At 37.3% G+C, this 24,184-nt stretch overlaps 1 protein-coding gene across 4 annotated transcripts in view; it reads left to right on the plus strand.

Moving 5' to 3' along the window:
* The window catches only part of LOC115447047 (protein real-time), a 73,694-nt gene that overhangs the window by 34,451 nt on the left and 15,059 nt on the right, over positions 1 to 24,184 (plus strand). For all 4 annotated transcript variants that reach the window (XM_030173963.2, XM_037438650.1, XM_030173962.2 and 1 more), the window contains exons 2-5: positions 327 to 476; positions 1,439 to 1,570; positions 5,734 to 5,863; positions 11,303 to 11,479. In XM_030173963.2, the coding sequence (XP_030029823.2) occupies positions 327 to 476; positions 1,439 to 1,570; positions 5,734 to 5,863; positions 11,303 to 11,479 (589 nt within the window). The remainder of the gene's footprint in view (positions 1 to 326; positions 477 to 1,438; positions 1,571 to 5,733; positions 5,864 to 11,302; positions 11,480 to 24,184) is intronic.

Raw genomic sequence — 24,184 nt, forward strand, 5'->3', positions numbered from 1 at the left:
TGCCTGGGGAACGTTATGGATTGTGTTCGTGGTCTTCCATCATCTCTTATTCCTCTAAACTGGGATGGAATGGGGGGTTGAACAAATATCTCATTTTACTTTTATTTAAATGCAGAAGTTTTGATGTTTGGATGTTTTTTGATATAATGCAAAAACTGCTGCATGAATTTGGATGAAATTTGTTATACATTTTTTATCCCTGAAATGAATGCTATGGGACTTTTATTCCAAGAATGTACACACACGGTGCACATGGGTGAAGCAGTGAGCTAATGACCTACTATACTATATTTATGGTAACAAAAAGAAATTTCTTGTTGTCGTAGGCGTACGAGAGGCGGTTCCCGAACTGCCCGCAGATCCCGGTGGTGATCGATTGCGCCATCACGGAGGACAGCTGGTCCGCGGACGACTCGCAGCGGCACACCACCAGGCGGTGTCAACTCAACGTAGAGGCGCCTTATCTGTTGAAAAAGGTATTTCATTCTCCCTAATAGAGGTTACATGGGAAATGTGGGTCTGATAAAATCACTGCCTACCCCTGATAGGGAAAAGGGCGTGTTGTATGTAAGGCATTTTATTTACGAGAAATTGTTCTTTACTTCTAGACCTGGTAATGAATTCATGTTCCATTAACCTCAAGAAGCGGTTCTCAACTCTTATAGGTGTAAATTACGGTTTATGATATTAAAAAAGAACAGTTCCCAACAACCCATTGGCCGATTCACACTACCTGATAGTTTCGGTCGAAACTCTTCTTTCTATAGAAAATTTTCACAGAGTCTGGCAACGGAGAATCAACAGGCTAATAAAAATGGCTTTTAGGTTTTAGATGTAAATGCCACAGATGTATATTGTATAATTGAACAATACGTATTAGTTAGTAGTGACATTCCATTTATTTATGTGTGTTTTTCCTGGACATCGTCATACAAGGATACGTTGTGATGATATTAGATGTATCAGAAGTACTTCGTGTCGAGGCCTTTAATGTTAGAAACTATGAGGAAATAATGACACAAATTTATCAGGATGTGCTGGAAAATTATCTTTAATTATTAGTTCCGGAGCTGATAACAACCAATTTATTTTTTATATTGTGTATGTTAGGTAAGCCAAGCCAGTAGTGTGGGGCAGGGATGGCGAATCAATCGTAACAATGCCAATGGTGGAACTTGATAAAGTAATTCCAGCACGCTAATAATAATAATGATTGTGAGTGTAAGCATACTAAAATAAAGTTGGGACCTATAATAAGTCTCCATATAATGGGCAGGCGAATATCCGAGGATGGCCTCGATGGGACGTTATTTGATTTTTTTTTCATCGGTAGTAGCACGGTAACGAAAAAGTTTAGCCATCCAGGACATGTATTCTACTAAGTCTAAAAACCAATATAAATAGCTATCTTTATTTTAAATACATTTCCTTTTGGTAGATGATCGGCGTTGACTACATCTACTTCATCCAGAAGAACCATTTGGACCTCAAGGGCCGCGTCCTGGAGATCGAAGCCACGAACGAAACCTTCGCCTCCAGGGTCGGTGTCGTCGAGAAATGTAAATATTATGTAAGTACATGTTTATATTTGGCTGCAGAATTACTTACCTGCTATGCTTCTGATCTTTAGCAAATCAAATACCGCTGTAAATGTTATTTAAGAGCTGCCTTTCGTAACCGAGGATTTATCTGAAGATAACACTGTTTTGTTTAGTTCTAGGGTAATACCTGTTCGGTTTGAAGAACTTAAACACATCCTATGTTAGTACTGAACAATGTGCGATCAATTAGAGCACTGCAGTACCGTGCAGGGTTTTGTAATTAGAAGTTCTAGTTGGTGTTGCTACTGTTTCTGGAAGTTCGTATTGCTTACCATCAAGCAGATTGGTTGTATTACCTACCGTTTCATAAAAAATTGTTAGGAAAACAGATCAGACTACTTACAACAATGGCTGTCTTCCAATAAAATCGCGTGCAACTTTCATTTCTTGCATCACTCTGATATAATCGGTGCATTGCGAATTTCAACATTGCAGCTTCCTCTTCATTAACGATTAAATAATTAATCAATACACTAACAATGTGTTCCTTCCTCACGTCCTGCGAATAACTGCCAAACTAGCAATTGCGTCCGATTGCTGGCAATTTTATTAGAAATTTGAGAAATCGGTTCAATCGGTGGTTTAGGTAGTAATCTTGGAGTTCGGATGCTTTGATATGGCCTATACGAGGCAAGTCGGCTGTGGGCTTAGATGCTTCGGGTTGGCAAAGAGATGTTTCTGCAAATATTTGTTTTGTGTTTGCGTTGTGTGAGATCAAATTTATCGTTACCTCTGATATTTGCAAAGATTTTAGTGCTATAGCTGATTTAATGTATATTTAAATAACACCTTTAGGGAATTTACTGATGATGTTTGTATATAAAAATCCAAATGTTAGCAAAATTGTTCTAGATCAAATAAGCCTCGAACATCGAATACTTTGTTCCCACGCAATTTGGGTCGTTATTTGTGAATCACTCAATTTGTTCCCCAAATTCTCGCTCGCGGCTCAACGTCACGAAACTCGTCAGATTTGTGAAAGACATTCGTTTGATGGGATAATTTTAAAAAGTGATTGGCGAAATTACTTTCTCGATCGTGTCGCATAAAATCTTATTACATTCTTGCATATTTAGTCGATGTTTTTTACGAAACATGCCCGCGATGGAGAAACTTGACGATAATGTCGTATGCGAAAGTTTGTCTAGTTAGGTGTCATTATTTTTATATGCAAATAATTTTATATCAATTTGAAGTATATCGGAGCTGTTAATATTAAGAAGGCACAGTATACTCACTTTTATATGGTCGCCAATATCGTAGTTTTGTTCGACTTAAAGGAATCAATCAGCCCACTGAAATAAAGTCGCATTATAACTTTAACCAAACACATTATTCTGTTTAAATTAAACTATTTTACGGATTTTATCGCGGTTTTAATATTTTATTTTTGTTTCGACGTTTCGAAGACTTTGCAGCCTTCATGCCCCCCCCCCCCCCATGATTATGAAGGCTGTCTTCATTATGAATCTGTAAAATAGTTTAATTTAAATGTCTAACATTCGCGTAAACATAAGAAAACATTATTCATATTAGTGATGTTTTAACATACCATGGCTTTGTATTTAACCAAGTAAGTAACTAATGCTAATGTCAAAGTTCCGGAGTGTCATTGACTGGCGAGGGATAATCATCTCTCGTCAGTCGGAACTCTATCTGGACATCCACTCCGCTTATCATCAAATGCATTGAGTCATTTTGCGGCGCCCGTATTAATAAAACATGGTAGATACAATGTCTTACTATGCAATACTATATACTTTCCTGTTCGTAGACACCTGTTGTCCTCAAGAAGACGAGCTTGCCTTGTCATTCTGATAATGTAAGACATTTATAGGAGTCCCAACGACCACAATATAAAAATCCTCATCGTTATCTTTGATGAACATGTCTATTTTGGGTTTAAAAACTACCTCTTGTAGACACGCGTCTCAATGCTGTATGATTTGCAATATTTTAGAAAGTTGTCGGGCAATGTGTTTATTTCCTTTACGAGTTTGTGCGCGAATTCGGCGGCATGCGCGCAACCTGTTCTGAATTACAATGCGGTTGAACGTCCCGCGGGTCACGCGGTTTGTCGACAACGGCTTTGCGGATTTGTCTCTTGTCAAAATCTCAATCATTATGTATGTTTTATTAACGTCCATTCTATTTTAAACCTACGTGTGAAAGCGTTTAGAATCCAGTATCCTCAAACCAACACGAGCGGTCTATTAGACATGGAAACAAAGTATGATATACTACTCTGATTTTTAAAATTCAACGTTATTATAATACAAATTATACTGAAATATGCACGTATTAAAGTTTAATTTAAATTATCTGTCATTATAAATATAATGTCGTACATAATTATTTTAATAGAGCCACCGCCGGCGGTTCGCGCGCGCCGCATAGCTTTTGCATTAATTGAGGTAATTGCTCGTAATGCTACTTTCAAGGTCTGTGCAGTTTTCTTTTGTCTTATAAAAAGTAGCGGTTTATAAAGGAATGGTCTGTATACTCCAGTACGTTAGAGGTATTTTCTTTATCTTGATTTTAATTTCGGGGTTTTTATCTTTAGCAGACATGACAACCCCAACCGTAACTTGTTACATGTAAATAGTTAGAGGTATATTTGTATGACTATCATACCGATGCATTCTAGGATTAAGGTTTTTTCATGCAAGTGACCAAGACTAGCAAGCCGTTTGCTTGATAGTAAGCGACACACTAAGAGATTTTCACTCCCATTAACATGAACAATTCCCGAAGGAATTAGGAAAGCAATTAGGGATTAGGTAGTACAGTTGCTTGAGCTTCTCCTTTTTTAATCACTGGAAACGCGACAGCACGGGTCTTATCCTTGTTTCTGGGACACTGATACCCTTCTGTTTAAGCTGACCCTTCCAGCAGTAAACAGAATACGCCCGAAGCGTGACTAAACCATTTTCTACAACCTTTCCCGTCATTTCATAGTAACTACAAACTGTAACGCGCGTGGGCGAAATCTGGGACGAACGCAACACATAAATATTCATGCGATAACTACCATGCACGCGCATCGACGCACTACGCAGAACCCTTCGCGAGGACGGCAGCGTTGATCCGAAGGTTGATTGGTGCACAGACCTGTTATGGAGATGTAGCTCCTTCACACACTTAGATACCATGGTATTGGTGATGTTGTTATGTTTAAAAGACGAGGTATGTCATAGAACATAATATGCAAACCTGTTTCCATTTTCAAGTGTAGGTAAATGTTTAACATATTTCGCTGTGTTAGACCTATGCAGCTTGGAATATTGCCTGGAACATAGCATTAAATACTCGTCACATACTGAAATAAAAAATTATCACTAATTGTCCTAGGGATCGAATGCAAAACAACAGGCCAATCGTACCACAAATGCAATACGAAAACACAACACGACAATGAGGCTATAAGTAGAACCACCAAATTCATAGTCACGTGTCACCGCACGCTACAATGTCTTGATAGTGTATAGAGCACGTTGCTGTGACGGAATCGAGTCGACGGCCATTGTGATAGAACAATGCGTTCGTCCGGGCCAGCTGCGCTGTGGATAACTTTGTCTTGTGAGGCGCCATTGTTGCTAGCTTTGAGGGGATCACGGGTCGGCAGTGTTTGATGTGGGTTCGAATATAGGCTTTCAAGTAAGGATGCTCTGTTGTTATTGGGCTGATTGGACAGTGTCGTAGTGAGGTAGAACAGTCGTGAAGTTGTGAGTGAGGATAGTGTCCGACCGAGGGCCGATTAATCAGCTATCGTCACATTCGGCCGAAGTCGAAGGATTAAAGACCATTAAATATTTGGTTTAAAATTGGCTATAAGCTACAATATTAATACAAAATTATTAATATAATTAAAAATTTAAGGATTAAAGTTTTAAAGTATTTTTAAATATTTTGAATCATTTTAGAACTTGAAAATTTGAGGTTTTCTGTATCGTATATAAAGGTAATTTTAGTCATAATGTAGAGATGATAAAAATTACCATGCATATGTCACAAATAATATCATTTCAAAATTATGTAAATTATAACATAAATTAACACAAATGTTAATTCAAAGGTTCATAAAACCAGTGTTTGGGATATTTGAATAAATTTCCATCGTTTGTTGGTCCAGGTTCACCCAGAGAATTCTGAATGGACGTGTTTCGAACAGAGCGCGCTGCTCGACGTGAAGAACTTCTTCGGACTGGAGAACACAGTGGAGAAGATTGCGATGAAACAGTACGCCGCCAACATCGCTAAAGGTAAGGCCCTGAGAACATTTAGAGTTTTAATACGTGGTGTTGATTCGAGAGGCTGTCTGGGTAGTTACCCCGGCCTTGCGTATTTCTTTTAAGCATAAATTAGCAATAATTTACTTGAAGGACTATGTAACTAGTGTAGTTACTGGACATTATGAGATTTAAAATAGAATGTCTCAGGATGACGAGCGTTGTTCATTCCCAACGTAGAGTTTTGAAATTAAAAATTCTGGATGTGTTACAATTGTTATCGTAGCGTTTAGCACCAGGAGAGAGAATTGCCCTGCCCTAAAAATACAGCCCTGTCGCCGGCCGAACTGCGCTCAGCTGGATTAACCACAAAAATACCGGTTCCTATGACCTAATGTTTATACCTTTTTAATATTATCTATGTGCACTTTGCACTAAGTATTCTGTACGTCGCGTGATTACAGTTTTCCTGTTTTGTCTCCACTGGCAAATTTGCGGTTTTGTTGACATGAAACATTTATTTGTATAACCAAATGTTATCTCGCGTGCTTACATTTCAATGAGATTCGAGATTAACTCACTTTGCGTTGTTCATGATTTCGGATATTCATGTTTTGGGAATTTGTCGGGAACATCAATTTAATGAATTGTCAATATGATTTGAATTGTTGGTATCTGCTATTCATTTTAGCCAATTTTTAGATATGATTTCTTTTGATAGTCAATTTACATTAACGATGGAAAATGAAAAAAGTAATGCTAAGGCCACAGTAAGCCCCAATGACATTGTTCTTCGCAGTAATTGACCCGAAGGCGTAATCACATTTATATGTGACTCTAATAGTTTGAGGGCATTATGCATCTAACTTTTTGTATTTTGATTTGACATTTTCGGTGTGATTTTATTAAATTGCCATTATTGCGTTAATAGTCGTTGACTAACTCATGTGTGTTCCCAGCATTAAATTGTAGGCAATTTCTGAAATATTTAATGAATATAAAGCCGAATAGTTTGTTTGTTTGAAAGTGTTTGGATGGAATATTAACTTTGCACGACCTCGTCGCCCCGTGTGTTGCAAATTGAAGGCGGTTTTAGGCAGATCTGCGGCGCACGTCCTGTTTGACTATTGTATTAGCTGATAGAATAACAAGTTCACATGTGACAGTGAAGAACACGTGACTGTCTTCAGATTATTCTCTTTTAAGTGTTGATTTAAGAACTTTCAAATTTGTAATTATTCCTATTCATGGTTTTTCTTTTGCTTTTTTCTTATCTTCATTTTCATATTCACCCGGCCAAAGACTTTTTTGACATATAGCCCATGGGTCTTCCGCTCATATATATTATAATTCTCTTAGTTTCAGCTTTTCAAACTTGACATTGGCAGAATTGTCGTATAAACGGTACAGCCAAACAAAATAAATTGGAATTGGAAGTGTTGATTTCTCAATTTGGCCGCTAATTTGTTCAATACACACACATAATCACGCACTTATCCTCGAAAGGGTATGCAGAGGTGCAACCACGGCACCCACTTTTCGCCAAATGGGTTCCGCCCCTGATGTGGTAGAGGGCGAGCCTATCTATAGTTCAATACGCATTGTTTATTTATATGTGGAAAGCGTCAATACTACATTTTGTGATAAATCTGATATGACATTATTAGGTTTTGGTGAGTCGCGTTCCGTGATCACGATGTTATAATGTTTAATCTTCGCCTTGCAAACTGATCTGGACCCTATGGTACATAATATATAGTCCAAAATAATTGTTATTCTTATCGATTTTACTGTTAATTTACAATGTTAAATAACCATAGTACATACACTGGCCGTGCAATCGTACATCAGTTACTCATAAAGCCGTCGAAGATAATGAAGACGGCACGATTCCAGTGTTACGTAAGATACGATGCTGTAGGCTTCCGCAGTCATTAATGCTTTTGAAATATATGTGTAAATGTATTTGATGATTAGGATCCACAACATATTTTTGATTATAACTCACGTAGAACCATACGGGAATCACAATTATAGATTTGGTTACCCGTTAGATCAGAACTTATGCTTATAAATTACATTTGGATGATGCTCCATCTGCCTGAAATACCTTTTCCTGGATAAAATGTTGTCTTTAAGTTAACCGTGGATTTGCTCTTTCCATGTACCAATTTTCATTCAAATCCGTTTAGGAATTTATGTCTTATTATAGCAAACAATTAACAAACGCTTCTTTAAAATTAGAAAGAATACTTCCCATTCCTCCAATAAATTTCTAAACAAAATATCTTCATGAACTTCCACAAGAGAAACCGCTGCTCACTCGATCTAAAACAAAAATCCAATGACATTTAGATAACGGGGGTAAGAAAACGTGCTATGAAACGGAATCTGAAGGGAGTATCCCTTTGTGAAAGGACACGCTTTCATTCATCATGCGTTCGGTTGATTTATCAGCGACAATAGCCTCACGCTTTAGTAATAGGGGTGGCACATATGATTGTTAACTTTTCAGTAAATAAATTTACTTAAGTTATAAAGCTTTTTTTCTAAACACACTCCGAGGTTTAAATGTTGAATAACTTATTAATCTCAAGTTAAACCCTTCACAATCGTGATCCCCACACTAACATAGGTTACACACAGGTCACAAGTATATACTTGTGTTGGTAAGAGGAACGTGTTTTCTTTCCTCAATGGGCTTGCAAATGAACAATTCATTTATCTGATTTTAAGTAACATTCAACGGCCATAAATAAAACTTATAAAACCAGAAGAATCATGGAAGCACTCCAAACATGCATGGAATCAAGGTTGATATGATATTGATGGTAAGTGTATCGTTCCGGGATCAGCCTGTGTATATCCGGTTCCAACAGGCACAATTGTGTCGACTGTCGAGTAATCATCTCTGGTCAGTCGACATGTCATTGGAACCAAAGCCACTCATTATCAGGGTCATTATGTCGTGCCTTTATAAAAAAAAAATGCTACACAAAACCCAGTAGACTGTCGCTTCATGTAATTTTTGCTGTGAAACAAAGATACTTGCCCGATTCGAGCCTAAAACGACAGAGCAATTTACAAGGGTTTTCCCCGTACACCGTTCTATACAACTAGCTTTCGCTTGCGGTATTTTTCGATCGAAATCATTATCCTCATTAGATGCCGCTAATCTACAAGAATAAGCCGACTATGTCAGAGTAGTATGTACGATTGGGCTGTTTCAAAGAAATTTGTAATATATTCTCGGTTCGTACTGTCACGTGTTCCTTCGCAACAGTGTCCCAAAGTATACCCATTGTTTTCCTATCACATTCGAGATTCAACAAACCATATTCTTCTGGCATTGTGCCCTATCCATGGTCGGAAAGAATCTCTCCATCTTGATCCACTTATATCACCTTTCTGCAATAAAAAATGTACATTTCTCCAGTGCCAACCCTGGCGTCCGTTAGGGCCCCTTTACACGAACCAATAGAGCGTGCACAATAGAATAGACCCGTAGACGGTGCGACGGTACTGAAATCTGCCCCGGGACGTATATGTGTCACGACTTACCACTTACCAGCTTCGAGGGTGGCTCAAGAATGCTGTCGAGTTAATGATGGTTTACGGTCAAAAATAAAAGGTTTGGTGATTAATTAGGTTATTGTATAATATGAAGAAGCACATTGCGACTTTTTAACAGAGAGAGACAGAGAGAGAGCGAGTTAAACCTTAGCATCGAAATAAGGAAATAACATTTGCGTGGCATTGCCGTGTGTAGATTACAGATTACAAGAATGTCTCCAAGGCGAAAATTAACTGTTTAATTATTTAAGTTCACAGTAGTGATATTCTTGTGTCGAGTTTGTCTCTAGGTGACGTTGTTTTGACAAATTTTCTGCCATGTTCCTTTTATATGTTAGGCTGACGATTGTAGTACTGCGCCATGCAGATGTTTGTTGTATAATTGTTGGGTGTTGTTACTTAAACTATTGTTTATATTCAGGCCAGCGGTTTACTCGTGGTATTTAATTGCATCAAAAATTAGAAATATATAAATAGCTATATTCTATGATGTAATAAATAAACGATACAATTCGAACAAAAAAACTTGAATTATAAATTGTTGATTACTTGTTTTGAAATAGCAAACGCAATCATTTCGAAATGCCAAGACGTAGCTTCAAACATAACGTAAAGTTTTAACACAGTCACTCACAAAAAGAAATAAAAAATCCACATCTGGTTTGCCCATCGCATAAAAACGCATAATAAATTATTCCATAATATATTTTTTTACAAATAGTAAACTGGTATATTTCTGAACACAAAATCGGCATACATAAAATTGTTTTATTTTTTTACTACATCGATGGTGTTGTTTTATTACGATGCTATTGCAGTGCTAAGGTCTCGAGTTCAACCCCCGGGTCGGGAGAAATAATATTGGGTTTTTCTACTCAGTATTAGATTAGAGCTTAAAATTTGTATAAAAATATAAAAGACGGAAATGTATGTATGTGTGTTTTATTTGTAAACTCAAACTAATAGTAGTTTCTCAGCTCATATATATTAGTTCGTTATTCAAAACTAAACATGCACTTTATCTGTTGGAATATAAGCTACCTATAAACGGTACCTCTGAAACTTTGAATTATTAACTCCCTGGCATTGTACTCTTCTCGCCACCCTGAGACATTAGACCTTAGACGGTGGCTTTAGATACTAAGTCATAATGCCCAGTAATTTCAGTGGTTACACCTTTACACTGGAACCATCCGTGCGTACACAATGTTGCTTGAAGAAATAGACCTAGCGGTGCCATTCACCCAGCTCGGCTCTCGCGTACTAGAGACGTATCAGTAAACGGAACATCAATAAATACAGACACACGAATAAAAAAACCAAGCCGACGTAGTCGTCAGCACAAATCGTATGCAAATAAAATACGTAAAAAAATATATATTAAAATGTTATTGGCATGTCTATCCGAAGGTCATCATGGTCACACACAATTTTTTTTATTTATATACTATCGACTTATGAGACGTTGTGTATGTCGAGGGCGCGGTGCGGACGACACGATGTCCCCAACTGCCTTCGGGGCGCGATTCGTAACAATCCACTATGGTATTTTTCTACCATAAGATACGGTGCTTATTCAGTTGGATACCAATATCGGATCCTGGACAGTCTTAACTGACATTATCATAGTTTTCAGCATTGCAGTACCGACCAGTATAGAGAATGATAGGAGTTTCGAACTCTTCTATGTTTCTTTTTTGTGCGGTCTTATATTGTAATTCTTATACCCTTGGATGTCGAGTGTGTGCGAGCTAATAGCTAAAATACTCTTGCCTATAAACAGTAGCCACGTCATGCAGAACCTGTTACTCTTAAGACTTAAGAATTCGATTTTATAATGTTGAATCGTGGTTTTGTGACCCTAAGAATTTTTAAAAATAGACCTTGAACTCTTCACAGGCAAGGAGCTGATCGAGTCGTTCATGAAGGAGGTACACGATGACGGCGTGACGGAGCTGAGGCCGTGGAGCGTCGAGGACCCGGAGTATAACCGGCACCTGCGCAGGATAGTGTCGCGCGGCACCGAGCCGCTGTCGCCCAGGCCTGTGGCGGAGACAAGAAAGCATTCGCAGCCAGGTAAGTTTATATATTTCGAGGTCACACAAAACATTAAAATGAATACAACTATGGCATTTTACAACACCAAGTTTTGATCTTTTGTCTCTCTCTAATTTTCTACGTTCTAGGTCATTCTACCGACATCCATTTTTTTCTTCTACAGGAGGAAATTAAGAGAGGTCTGTTGTGTATCCATTTATCAGTAATGTCTTCCTCATCAGCGCTGTCTAATGTCTATCTAGTTGATAACAAGCGCGTAAGATATTTGAAAGAAAGTAGACCATCCAATTATGTTAAGGAATATACAGTCAAATATGAAAACATTTGAGGCCGATTTTTCAATGGTAGAATAAAGTACCAATATAAACTAATTAAAAATAATATTTATATGTATGAAGTTGTCAAGTTGTTACACTATTATAGTCGGTCGCGTTATCATTTATATCATGAATAAATATATGACAATTGAAAATTCAGCCCTGAAACAAATGTTTCTTTGTCCATCTGTTACCTAACTCAAGTTGTAACTGTTCTATATGATCGATACTACTTTTGTAAAGGAAATTAAGTCCCACATCAATACTAAACTAGGTCAAGAACATAACACATTCTGGACAATTGTCGCCCAAACAGACGCCATACAAAGTTAACCGTAAGCGTTGGGCTCAGTAATAATTGAAGAGCGAAGTTTGGGACTAGGAAACCTTTCATCGTGAAACATTTAACACCCACGCACGGTCTGTGTAGCGTCGCCATCTGTTCCAATATATCGGGATATTACAAGATTCATACATACAATTACACAAGCAATAATAAAAAATGTTGTCTACTATTATATCCTATGTCAAATCAACTATGGAAAAATGAGATTTCATGGTTATCCCTGTATTCTACTTTCTAGATTATGGGAAATTTTAACTAAAAAAAATCATAGAATGGATATTATAGTTAAATTTGTTAAAAAAAAATATAACTTTGAATCTTATAACAGTAAGCCGGCGACATGTCACCAATAAAAATATCTGCCCCTGTCGCCAGAGGTAAAGATTATCCCAGAATTATAGAAGTACGTGGAAATACAACGGGGACATAGGGTCTGTATTACGTGTGTGATATTTTAGTCATTAAAAATTCAAAATATCCCACTTTGGCGTCACGAATGGTAACCCTACCGTTTGGTTGTGCTTCTTACACGATACGGGGGCTGTAGGATCATGTTTTATATCTGAAGTGGCAAGACATACTCGATATGTTATTTTAATGGGATAGGTATTAGAAAATTTTATTACGGTTCGATATTAGCAGTATTGGGATGTTAAATCTGTCGTGGTAATCGAGAGGGCAGTACGTCAAAGGCGGCCAGTTTTTTTTATTACTGATTTGGTTCGTTAAACAAACTTTATTTCTATCTAGCTTTCATACGTGTTAGAATTTAATGACATCCATTGCGACCTTTATATACCTGTCAAAAAAAATATAAAACTACTTGTCGCTTTAGCCTAACTTGTCATGCGTTTGTGATACTCCATATTAATTGATTATAGCTTTTTATACACAAACTCTGTTTAATTCCTACAATACGTATACCTAAATTATAAATGCATTATTTTTTTTTTGATAAACAGCAGTAAAATCGATAAAATAATCTAGTGAACCATGTAATATAGCAGAACCGCTTTTTCTGACGTACTATCTTTTTTATTACCGCGGCAGAAATGGGATGGGCAGATGAATTCGACCGAAATCAGTCATGATTGCAGAGTCAAATATCTTCTCCTGGAGCTGGGAGATTCACGTATGCAAGATTTGATTTATTGAAAAAATGGTTTAGACAAACCTTACATTTTATACCTACCATAACCGGCATAATACGTTTTAAATTACAAATGGTAGTATCACTGATTTTGTTAAATTTATAACAGTGAAATTACAATGAGTTTGTAATGACATAGGAGCTAGATACATTTATTTTTAATTCAAAAAACACATTCAATGGCTTGAAATTGACTTCTATCAATCAACATAACGATCAAATCAAAATTTATCACATGATATCAACGAAATCTTTGTGAATATCATTGCACATTTTTTTATCTAAATCACTCATATTCTGCGTAAAACGAATCCTGTGTAGTGAGACCGATAAATATTCATTAGCCCGTAAAGCCGCAGTTTACCCAGCCAGCCCTGATGCTCGCTATTTATGACCCCCACTCCTCCCCTCCCCTCTCCCCGCAAGCCCCCCCCCCCCGCGTAACCTCGCAAGTCCTTTTCACATTCGGCCATATGTATTATCCTTGCCGTCGGCGTTTAGTTTTACGCAGTGTTTTTGCAATACTCAGAATCGGCTTTTGAATGCTTTTGCGACCTAGATAGGTGACCTTGTGCGTTTTGCGTGGAGTAATGAATGAAAGGAATGTGGGGGTCTGATAGATTTACAGCTGTGACGGTATTTTCATTGTTCGTGTTACATTCTGGAAAAGGCTTTCAACGTTAACTTCAGAATGAAAGCTTACAGAAGTTTCAACGTTGTTCATTCAGTAAAAAATATTTTATTTCGTTTTAAATATTTTTGTGCGTTAAATAAAATTGGAGCAATAATTATCCAGTCCTCTGGTTTAGTGCGGGTTACTGAATCGTGCTATAGTCTTGACTGTATGTCCGCAATCAGAAAGTCAAGTTGGCCTGTATTTCAACCAATGCTTTTAGACCGCTTGCGTTTCAAAACCGATATTAATTACATCACTTGCATAAACTACACAAAACTCTGGATCACTTTATAAGTCATTTCATTCACGAAGACGCGCCCCACCGTTTACGCGCGGGGAAGGGGAGGTAGACTTATTCATGGGGGTAAGGGGATCGATACAAGCCTCAGTCGCGAGCCGCTAGCGATTCAATAAACATAAGTAGTACAAGTAGTATGACCCATGTTGGGCAATTATACGATTTGTCACAACATTACTAAATATTTATTTATTTCTTTCCGCTAAGTTATCCAACGTAGTGTGCGTGTGTACGCATGTTGCTTACGCACACTGTTCAATTGATTATTGAAAGTCGTGGGGCGTATCTTCGTGAATGAAACGATCCAAATTCGTAACATTAACTACTCCCTATCTCCCGTACCAATTTCCTGCTAGTTCCTGCCTAACCCATCCTGACCACCATCCTTGTTCCCAGGTCCCTCGAAAAGATCACTGTCCACAACAAAAATGTACAAAGGACTGAAGTCTGTCGTATCGAACAAATCACTCGCTCAAGGATCTTCCAAGTCCAAGTTTGAGTTGTCAAGGTCGAATGTGAAGCTAAGCTCACCAGATATTAGGAAACCGTCCACCGTAGCTCAGAGAATCAGCCAGCCAGAAATGAAAAAACAGAGTTTAACGCAAAAAGGTAGTCATTTTTTCTCGAGAAAACCAAAAAGTCAGGATCGCTTGCCGAGATCGCAGTCTTTGAAGACCCTTTCGATAAGTCCAGAAACCCAGCTTATGCAGAGAGTGGCGAATGAGGAGCGAGACGCGAAACGAAGAGTAGGGAGTCATCCGGACTTGTCGCGGCACAGAATAGAGTCGGAGGACTCGTTGCTGCACCTCCAGCCGTTGAAGCCGTGCCTGTGCGACCCTCGACAGCAGGTGAGCGTGAGCGAGCTGCTGTGCCGATGGGACAGCCTGCTGGTGGTGCTGGTGTGTTCGATGATGATCGTGCTGCTTCTGTCCGCGCCGCTCACGTTCTTTCTAGGGCAGAGACGCGAGCGGCGATAGTTAAGTGTAAATATATGAGTTGTGGGGATTTTTGTTTATTTTTTTTTAGTAGAAGTTGGCTTAGATTTATCGTAAGGAGAATCTTTAGCTTTTATATAGAAAATAGCCAAATTTCAAAGGTGTTTATTTTTATTGTATAATTTGGATTTTTGCTCAAAACATTTACAGAGTATACTAGAATACTGCACATCTAAGATGACAGGCTAATAAGCAAAGTTTTTAGAGCTAATATTATTCTGACTGAAGGTAACTTACTAAATTCAATTTGATCCCATTAAATTTGAAGTCACGTAACATAATTAGTAAGCTTAAACATAAAATTAGCACGATTATTAAAACTTGTGAGACGGTCTCATTACACAACAAAGTTGAAATTAAATCCGTCCTGCGGGTCTGCCTTTACGAGTCCCGTGAACTGGCGTGGGCGACCTATGTGAAATGTTACGCACGTGCGCGGCGATACGATGGGAACTGAGCTGTTTATGCTAATAATCTTCGAATTAGGTTTGGTGTTTTATAGTTTGCCCTTAGAACATATATTGGCTGACGAAAGTGTGTCGCTCTTCGGGATAGCCCTCTGTACATTCAATTTTAAAGCGGCTGGCATAAATATGTTGACTAGCGTAGGATATCCATCACTCGTCAGTCGACAGTCGACGCTACTCCACTTACCATCGGCTGCAGTGGCGTCATTTTGCTGGGCCTTTATAAGAAAAAGAAGACTAAAACTCTGGCCTTGCTCTTTCAAACTCAATCTAAGGTTTATACGTAAAATTGATTTTGAAAATAGATGTAGTTTATACTACAGTACATAGTACATAGAAAAAAAAATTTTTTTTTGCTGTTTAGAGCAGTTCATTTATTTATGCTTATATACATTGAATATTCTATATAAATACATCGTTATAAAATTTTCCCACATCAAAAGCGTTGTAGAATGCAATCTCGCTGTTTTCTCATTGATTACATCTACGAAGACAGCAGTCGTATTTTTAATCCGGGATCTAACTTGCACATGTACTCCGCCCACGGGCATGATTACATCTTAGGGTTGTGCTGCACCAGGCGTTGTGATTTGATGTCATTGAGGTTCAAGATTGTCTACGTAATGCATAGTTTAGATTATACACAAAATACTGTAATTGCCAGTGGGACTTTGTTTCTATTGCTTTGAATGACGAGATGAGCTTGTCGTTCGCCTGACCTTAAGCGATACGGTCGCCCATAAACAGTAGAAACCGCGTCCAACATTCTGAATTACAAAATATTGTTTGGTATTCTACTGCGCTCGCCATCCTGAGAGATGCGATGTTAAGTCTTATTATGTCTAGTTACACTGGCTACAATGTTCTGAATTCAATTTTCTAGTCAGCAATATTTTTAGTTATTGAAACTATTTTCATTTAGGCAAATAATTTCTGCTACATGCGATATGTGTTCCGTCAACCACACATTAGAATGGAATAAGGATAGGTAAAAATGGTTTTGAATAATTTAAACATCATCACAGGACTAGTGGCAGTTCTTATAATGTATCTGTAAGGAGGTTTGTTTCCCAGATGGAGAAATATTTACGTTCGCAAACTTTTGCCAAATATCCGCGCGTGCTTGGTACAGTTTAGTTGTTAGTGTAAATATTTTTTACGTAAAATCAAAATAGTTTAGATCGGATAATGATTGGGGTGCGCAGAGCGTGGGTGGCGCCGCATTGACGCCCACACTACGGCTGCAGTCTGCAGCGATTCTTATAGCCAACATAAATAGAGACGTGGAAAATACCCACTGTAAACAATAGTGTTTGTTTATTTACAATGGTATTTGTGGCTTTTTAGGTGTATTTTTTGTTCAGCATTAAATAAATACCTAAGCTTCGATTTTAATTTATCTAAGTTATTCGCATACATAAGTAACATACCTAAAATATTTAGGTAGATCTTAAGTAAAGAAACCTGGTGTTATTCGAAATCCTTCTAATGATACTAAGAATCAAACACTACACTAGGTGGTAGACAAGGGAATCCTAATATATTCACCTAAGAATCAAACAATTCTACGCTAGATGGTAGACAAAGGAAAGCTATATTTACCGTTATGATACGAAGCTGGCGCGGCGCGTCGCCGACCTGTCTCCGCCATCCGCATCAATGGGATACATCTGCAGCATGATTCATACACAAGGGATCAGGGTACGACTCAAGGGAGGGAAACAAATCATAGTTTTTTAAACTAATTTTAATACTTACTAACATAAATGCGCATGGATATTTGGGTGTTATGAGTTCACACTGAAACCACTGAACGGTATTGGATGGCATTTAACAGACTTATGTAACATTATGGGAGGAAGACAATGGGTAGACCCTGGTAGGCAATAATGGCGTGGTTATGTCTCTGGCATTGCAAAGTCCATGGGCGACGGAATCTGCTTACCATCAAGCGAACCGCTAGCTCATTTGCCGACTAGGGCAATAAAAAAAGACAAGTTCAGAGAAGTGTTGCTAACTAGTAAGGCTGCTTAAACACTGATAAAACGTGTGTGTTTATGCCCAAAGCTTACACATTGTGGCAAATTAAATTGTCTTCAATGCAGCTATTTCAATTCATGACTAAATTGCCGCGCTTTAACGACAGCTGCACGAATAGCTTTTCTCAATTACTCTATCGTGCTCAAAACCATCTAAATAACTAAGTATATTGTGGAAATAGTTATTGAGTTTCGGTTTAATCAAATAAAAGTCATTTTCGCGTACATTCCCATTACAACTATAACATTCCTAATAGATAACAATGACAATAATGCAGTAATGACAATTTGGCAGTTGCAACGTTTTGTGTTAATTGTTAAAGGTCGCATTAGAACTAGAAATGGAAGCTATAACACAAAGACTGGTCTTTTGGCGTCTATTTCGTTTGCTCTAATTAATGATTTCTGCATCGACTGCTCCATTTAGTTTTAAGATACATAAAGTGACGTCGAAACTTCACTGTGCCTCTAACTATATGATACGTGAAGTCGGCTGAAATGCGTTCGCAGTTCGCAACATTTTTGTGCAGTCCGACAATACCTACAATTAAATATCACTGAAAATACATTGCGTATCCGAAGTCTATGATATAACATGTCAACACAATCTATTCGGCACCATTTTACCTAGTTGATTGCCTTTTTTTATCGTACGAAACTAATCGACAATTATTTCTACGGATTTATTTATTTATGCTAATATTACTGACTGCAATCTGAATTAATATGTCATATATCTAGAATATATTAAATGTTTATAATATTGCGCAAGATCAGGAAGCGTCTCGTCGCGAAACCTTGACCCCCGAATATGCTAAATATAGAACCGCTAAACTCCTGGTGTACGTCACCGTGACGTCACAGTTACCCCCACTCCTGACTGTGTAAATCATTACCTGAAGCTTCAGTATATCACGCTTAAGTGGAAATATATTTCACCCTGCAATAATCAAAACGAATTGCGTCTGCCTTCAAGGTGTTCAAACATTTTTTTCATTGATAAATGTGATTTGCTAGTTATTGGAATTGGCCCCATGTGACGATACGGCAATAGAATGAGTATCATGGTTACACTAGCTACTCTTATGCTTACTTCAGAGAGGATATCAGCGTTAACATAAAATATATAGTTTTCGTCACAGTACATAGTGTAAAATAGTTATTCAATATAGTTCGGGAAGTCTCATCACACAATAGTCGCAAGTCATATCGACGCGCCACTAAAAAATAATAAAAGAATGCTAAATATTCAACAGAACGAGCGATATTTACATAATTTTAATATAATTCTCCACAAAATAAATAAGACAAACATGAGCTAAATTATCATAACTTCGGACGAAATGTCCTTTGCACGTTATTTACCTTGACCGAATATTGTTATCGAATATCTTGTAGTGACATCCGAACACAATCGTCAGAAGTGTTTTTAGTTATCAATATTATCTGGAGTGTTAACACTGACTGCCTATGGCATAGTTGTATTACGGTACGACTGCATTGCTGAGGTCTCGGGTTCGATCCCAGGGTGGGTGGGGGGGTGGGGATACTTCACCCTATTCTATGGTTATCGTTCTCTGACAATATACATAGACAACAAGCTTGCGGGCAGAAAAAGATAATACCATGCAATGCCTACCCAGATAGAACTTAAAGACACCTACTGTCTAGAATTGCGAATAAATAAAACAACCGAGAGCAAATCATAAACCGCAGATTAGTTTGTTTACATCATAATGACGTGTCGAGCCGAGACGTGGACTCTGACTGTGAGTTAATCCATAAGCTTAAAGTCGTTCAACGAGCTATGAAAAGAGCTCGGAGTCTCTAAGGGATAAAATTCGGAACGAAGTGATCCGTCAAAGAACGAAGGTGACTGATAGCTCTAAAAGGTAGCAGGGTGAAGTGTCAATGGGCTGGCCACATATGTCGTAGAACAGATAAATGCTATAGTAAACGTGAACTTGAGTGGAGACTGCGTCTTGGCAAACAGCGTGGGACGCCATCTGGCAAGATGGCGGGACGATTTCCATAACAGGGTAGTGACTGGATGCATATAGCAGCAGACTGGGGTCTGTTGTACTCTGGGAGAGGCCTATGTTCAGCAGTGGACTGATGATTGGTGACACCATTAGTAATATTTTTTATACCTTTTCAGAGTTATCTTCTCTTCGAGTGTTTACCAATGCCTATAAACTACTGGTCTTAATGAAACGAATAGAGATCAGTAAAATGCTTCCGGTAAGAAATCCTCCACGGTGTTTCTACTTAAGCGGTTTGGTAGGATTGAAACTGTATAACAATGACCGTTAGTTAGGTCTTCAGCTTCTCCGTAATCCAAGGCTACAAATCCTAAGTAATTGGAACCTTGCGTCAGCAATTTATAAAGTCTGCGCGCATCCGCTCCGGTCTACATTCAGATTGAGAAATGTCTAGAGTTGCGTAAACAACCATGAGTAAAAGCACGGCTGAGATACTTTTACTTTTAAACTGTTTCTTAATGCTATACTAATGGCCTTAGGGCTTGTATTAGGTATAGTTGGTAAGTCTCTTACGTGATAGCCCTTTTATATATTTTATCACTAAGCTATATAGTATGCAGTTTGGAATAAGACATTTAGAAAGGGGCCGTGTGATTGTCGCTAAAAAAAAACTGTCACTTCCAATGTGACTACTACATAGATATTGCAACATATTCTATACCGTATTGTGTCGGTTTAAACGCACACATAAATAAAGTTAAAACACACGTCTGTTTTACGCACACTACTACAGTTTTTGTGAATATGTGCATGAGCATTTGCTGTTATACTTTACCAAAAAATAGAGATTATACAACGCTCATCCTTTGTATATTGTCTAAAAGTTTCAACGATATTGTACCCAGTGCAGTAACATAATGAGACATTACTGATACTCAGGTGTCATTGGGAATAGTTGAAGGACTAATATGTAAGTGACGCATAGGTCTTTTGATCAATTATAAACATCAGAATAAAACGACATCTACTAACTAGTCACGTTTATTTGGGACATTCTAATGAGGCACTTCTTTAATAAACTGGATATAATAAATACCTTTTTAATTAAGCCATGAACCTTAGTCTTTTTTGCTTTTTTTTGTTTTTAGATTAAGCTATGTATTTACTCGTATTCCATTAACAGTGTTTTACTCTAAATAATTATATTTTAAATGAAACAAAGAAATGTGTTTAAACAGCCACCTCATACAAAACTCCGACATTACACAAGTTATATAGTCTCTTTATACTGCTTTTAAATAGTTAAAATGATCATGCCACTATCAGTCTCGGTCCTGTATTTAATGCAATTAAAAGTAATGATGTCGCTTTTTAATTAAAAATGTCTCTTGACCCAGAATTTTAGGCTTAGAACTGTGATTTGAATCTGAGTGAATGAAAATACAGCCAATAGACAGGTATCTACTTTACCTTTCGTGCAATTAAAAAAAAAAACGTTTTTTTATTACTAGATTTAATTCAGTACCCGGCATTCTTCGTTGTTTATATCGTCTGAAGAAGTTCTTTCCGTCCAAGACCAAGATTATGGTAAACCTTGATCCTCCCAGTAATCGACTATGGTGATGCGTGCTATTTTGATCTGAATGCAGATTAGCTCAACAGACGACTGTCTTATTGAAATTAAATATAATTATTTATTTGTACCTGTAAAGTTTTTAAATAATATTAAAGGCATTTATGAATAAACACATACATATCAGGTACATTGCGTGAGGCTATTACTGATTCAATTAGCAACTTAAGGTTATCTTTGAAATACTTATTTATGTTTATTAGGCTATGAATTAACTTAAACTCAGGGGGCTCTATTCCGTCTATAAGGGCAAATCCGTCTTTTTGCAATTACGGGCGTCTATTCGACGGACAGCTTCGATAGCGGTTTAGGGAAGAGAGAGACTATCCCGCCCTCACACCGATCACTACAGCTCCTGTAAGCCAGTGGCACGCATTCTATGACATCGAGCAGTGAAGCTCGGCGAGTCTCAGGGAAAACTAATTTGTCATTATCCCGCAACGAAATTAATCAAATAGAAAGATAGGGACGAGTTGGAAAAGTGTCAGCCTGTAATTAAAACTGCACTGCAGCAATTACTTACTGTAATGTTACAAATAATTATGTATGGTGTATGTTTTGTTGGTTGTCCAAATAAATAAATAAATAAAAGAGGGAAAACAGGCAATAAATCCCCTATATACCTACACGGCTATCAAAGCTGTCCTATAACTAGAACGCCTGTAATTGCAAATAGACGGATATACCCCCGTAGGCGGAATAGGACCCATTTACTTTATACATAAAAATTCAATTAAGTTCAAATATACATAGTAACCACCCCTCGAAGACGCAATAAAAGCGCACTCATTATTCCTGTAATAGTTTCAATACAATGTTATTGTTTCCTTAGCTTAGAGAAGGTTGTAAAACCAGTAAAGAACTATGTTTTATCTCTAGGAGAGGCAATGTTTTATGGGACTACTAACTTTAGCTCGTGACTACGCTCGTGTGAAGGTTTCTTCGCGAAATATATCTCATTGTGCATTTTCTAAGGCTCTAATCAAAGAGAGATCCAAGTTTAATCGAAATTCGTTTGACAGATTCTGCATTAATACAAATATGTAAACAACTTCAAAACGTAACGACTTTGACTATATAACTTGGCCAGGAAAAAAAACGCCGCCATGTTGTAAAATATGGAAATAATTTCTTGTATTAAAAATGTCAACTTTAAAACGAAAAAGTACGTGTGGCGCCCCCAAGTCAGGTTTCTGTATTTTCCTACTCAGACTATAATTATAATATCAAAAGTGCTAAAACACGTTTCGTTTGCATAAGCCATAAATACTAGAGTAATAAACAGAAAGTTACACAAACATTCTGAAGCGACCGTCTGACCTTGACCTCTAATGCAGTTGACTTTCGAAGGGAAAAATTTTAGTTATCTATAGCTATTCTTTTTTTAAAATAATTGAATTACATAGATAATTTTCATTGCACCTTGTGGTTTGCGACTATATTTTCAATAAACTATCTTAATTGCTTCTTTCGATCTTTCCAACATTTGACCAATTAGAACAAAGTTTTTCCGACATGCTAACAAATGAGCTATTTTGATTGGTTCATTCTCGGAATCGGATTAAAGTTTTAGATTGGGATCGTTTATTGAAAACGGCCGTAAGAGAATGTTTTATCGTCGCTTGAAAAACTGAAACTCGTAAATAATACGCACAAACTCGTCTGACCTTGACCTCGGAATTAATATTTATTATAGACATATTGCGTTCACATATGCCATAAGAGAGCAATAACTAAATATCTGTTACACATTGAAGCGGCCGTCTGACCTTGACATCCAATGCAGTGTACTTTCAAAGAGCTGGAACCGAGCCGTACGCGCGAATTCGTTGGGAGAGGTCCGTTCACATTCCAACGTTAATATATTAATATTCATAGAATTCTGTGTCTTATAACGGCAACGCTTAGAAATAAAAAATGTAACTTTCACTATCGATTTCAAACATAATCATAAAGTTTATTGTGTATTGACACATCCGGATTAAGAATGACAAAGAGCTAATTTAAATTCATCATGTGATGCACGGTTTAGAGTTTAGTTCGTTGTGTTAACGGACACACAAGGCGACTGCCATTTATATTGTTTATTTGCGTCCCAATATGTTTTTGAATCGATTATACATAAGACATTATATTATTCTGACAATCCAAATTTATTATTGGATGGTTTTGGTCTCTTGCTATGGACTATACATATAGCATAAATACTTATGGCCAGTAGACGATTAGCAGACTTAGTTGCAATCTATGTCGAAGGAAATATTTGAATGGTCCATATGTTTTTATCAAGGCTATTGCTAGTTAATAGACGATATGAAATGAAGTCTTTCGCTACCTTTTAAGTTCTTCTAATAGTAATTGCGTTTTGAAACAGTGCGACCCTGCGATTTCAAAATAAGCGGATGACGCATAGCTTTCATATATTTTGTTTGTCATTAAGACATTTTACATTGGATAGTGGACGAAAAATGGCATTATTACAGAAACTATTTATTTGTTTAGTAACGCCAACTTAACACATTAACACAAAATTCATTACAATAACAACAATAATAGTATTCTAAAGCTAAATGTCGTTACAAATTACAATATAAGGCGTACACGGCATGCATAAAAACACCAACAATTTGACTAAATTATGTAAAACGAAATAAAACAATAATAATAGTGCGTGAAATTAGTCACACACTTAAACTTTACATTAAATTATAATTTTAAAGATAACGAAAGAAAAGGGAAAAAGTTTTACAAACTTAACTAAACTATGTTGAAACAGAGAGGTGAAAAAAACCATTTGTAAGGTTACGCGAAAGTGTGAAC

This window comes from Manduca sexta, chromosome 14, assembly GCF_014839805.1.
Source record: "Manduca sexta isolate Smith_Timp_Sample1 chromosome 14, JHU_Msex_v1.0, whole genome shotgun sequence".
Classification (NCBI taxonomy): Eukaryota; Metazoa; Arthropoda; class Insecta; order Lepidoptera; family Sphingidae; genus Manduca; species Manduca sexta.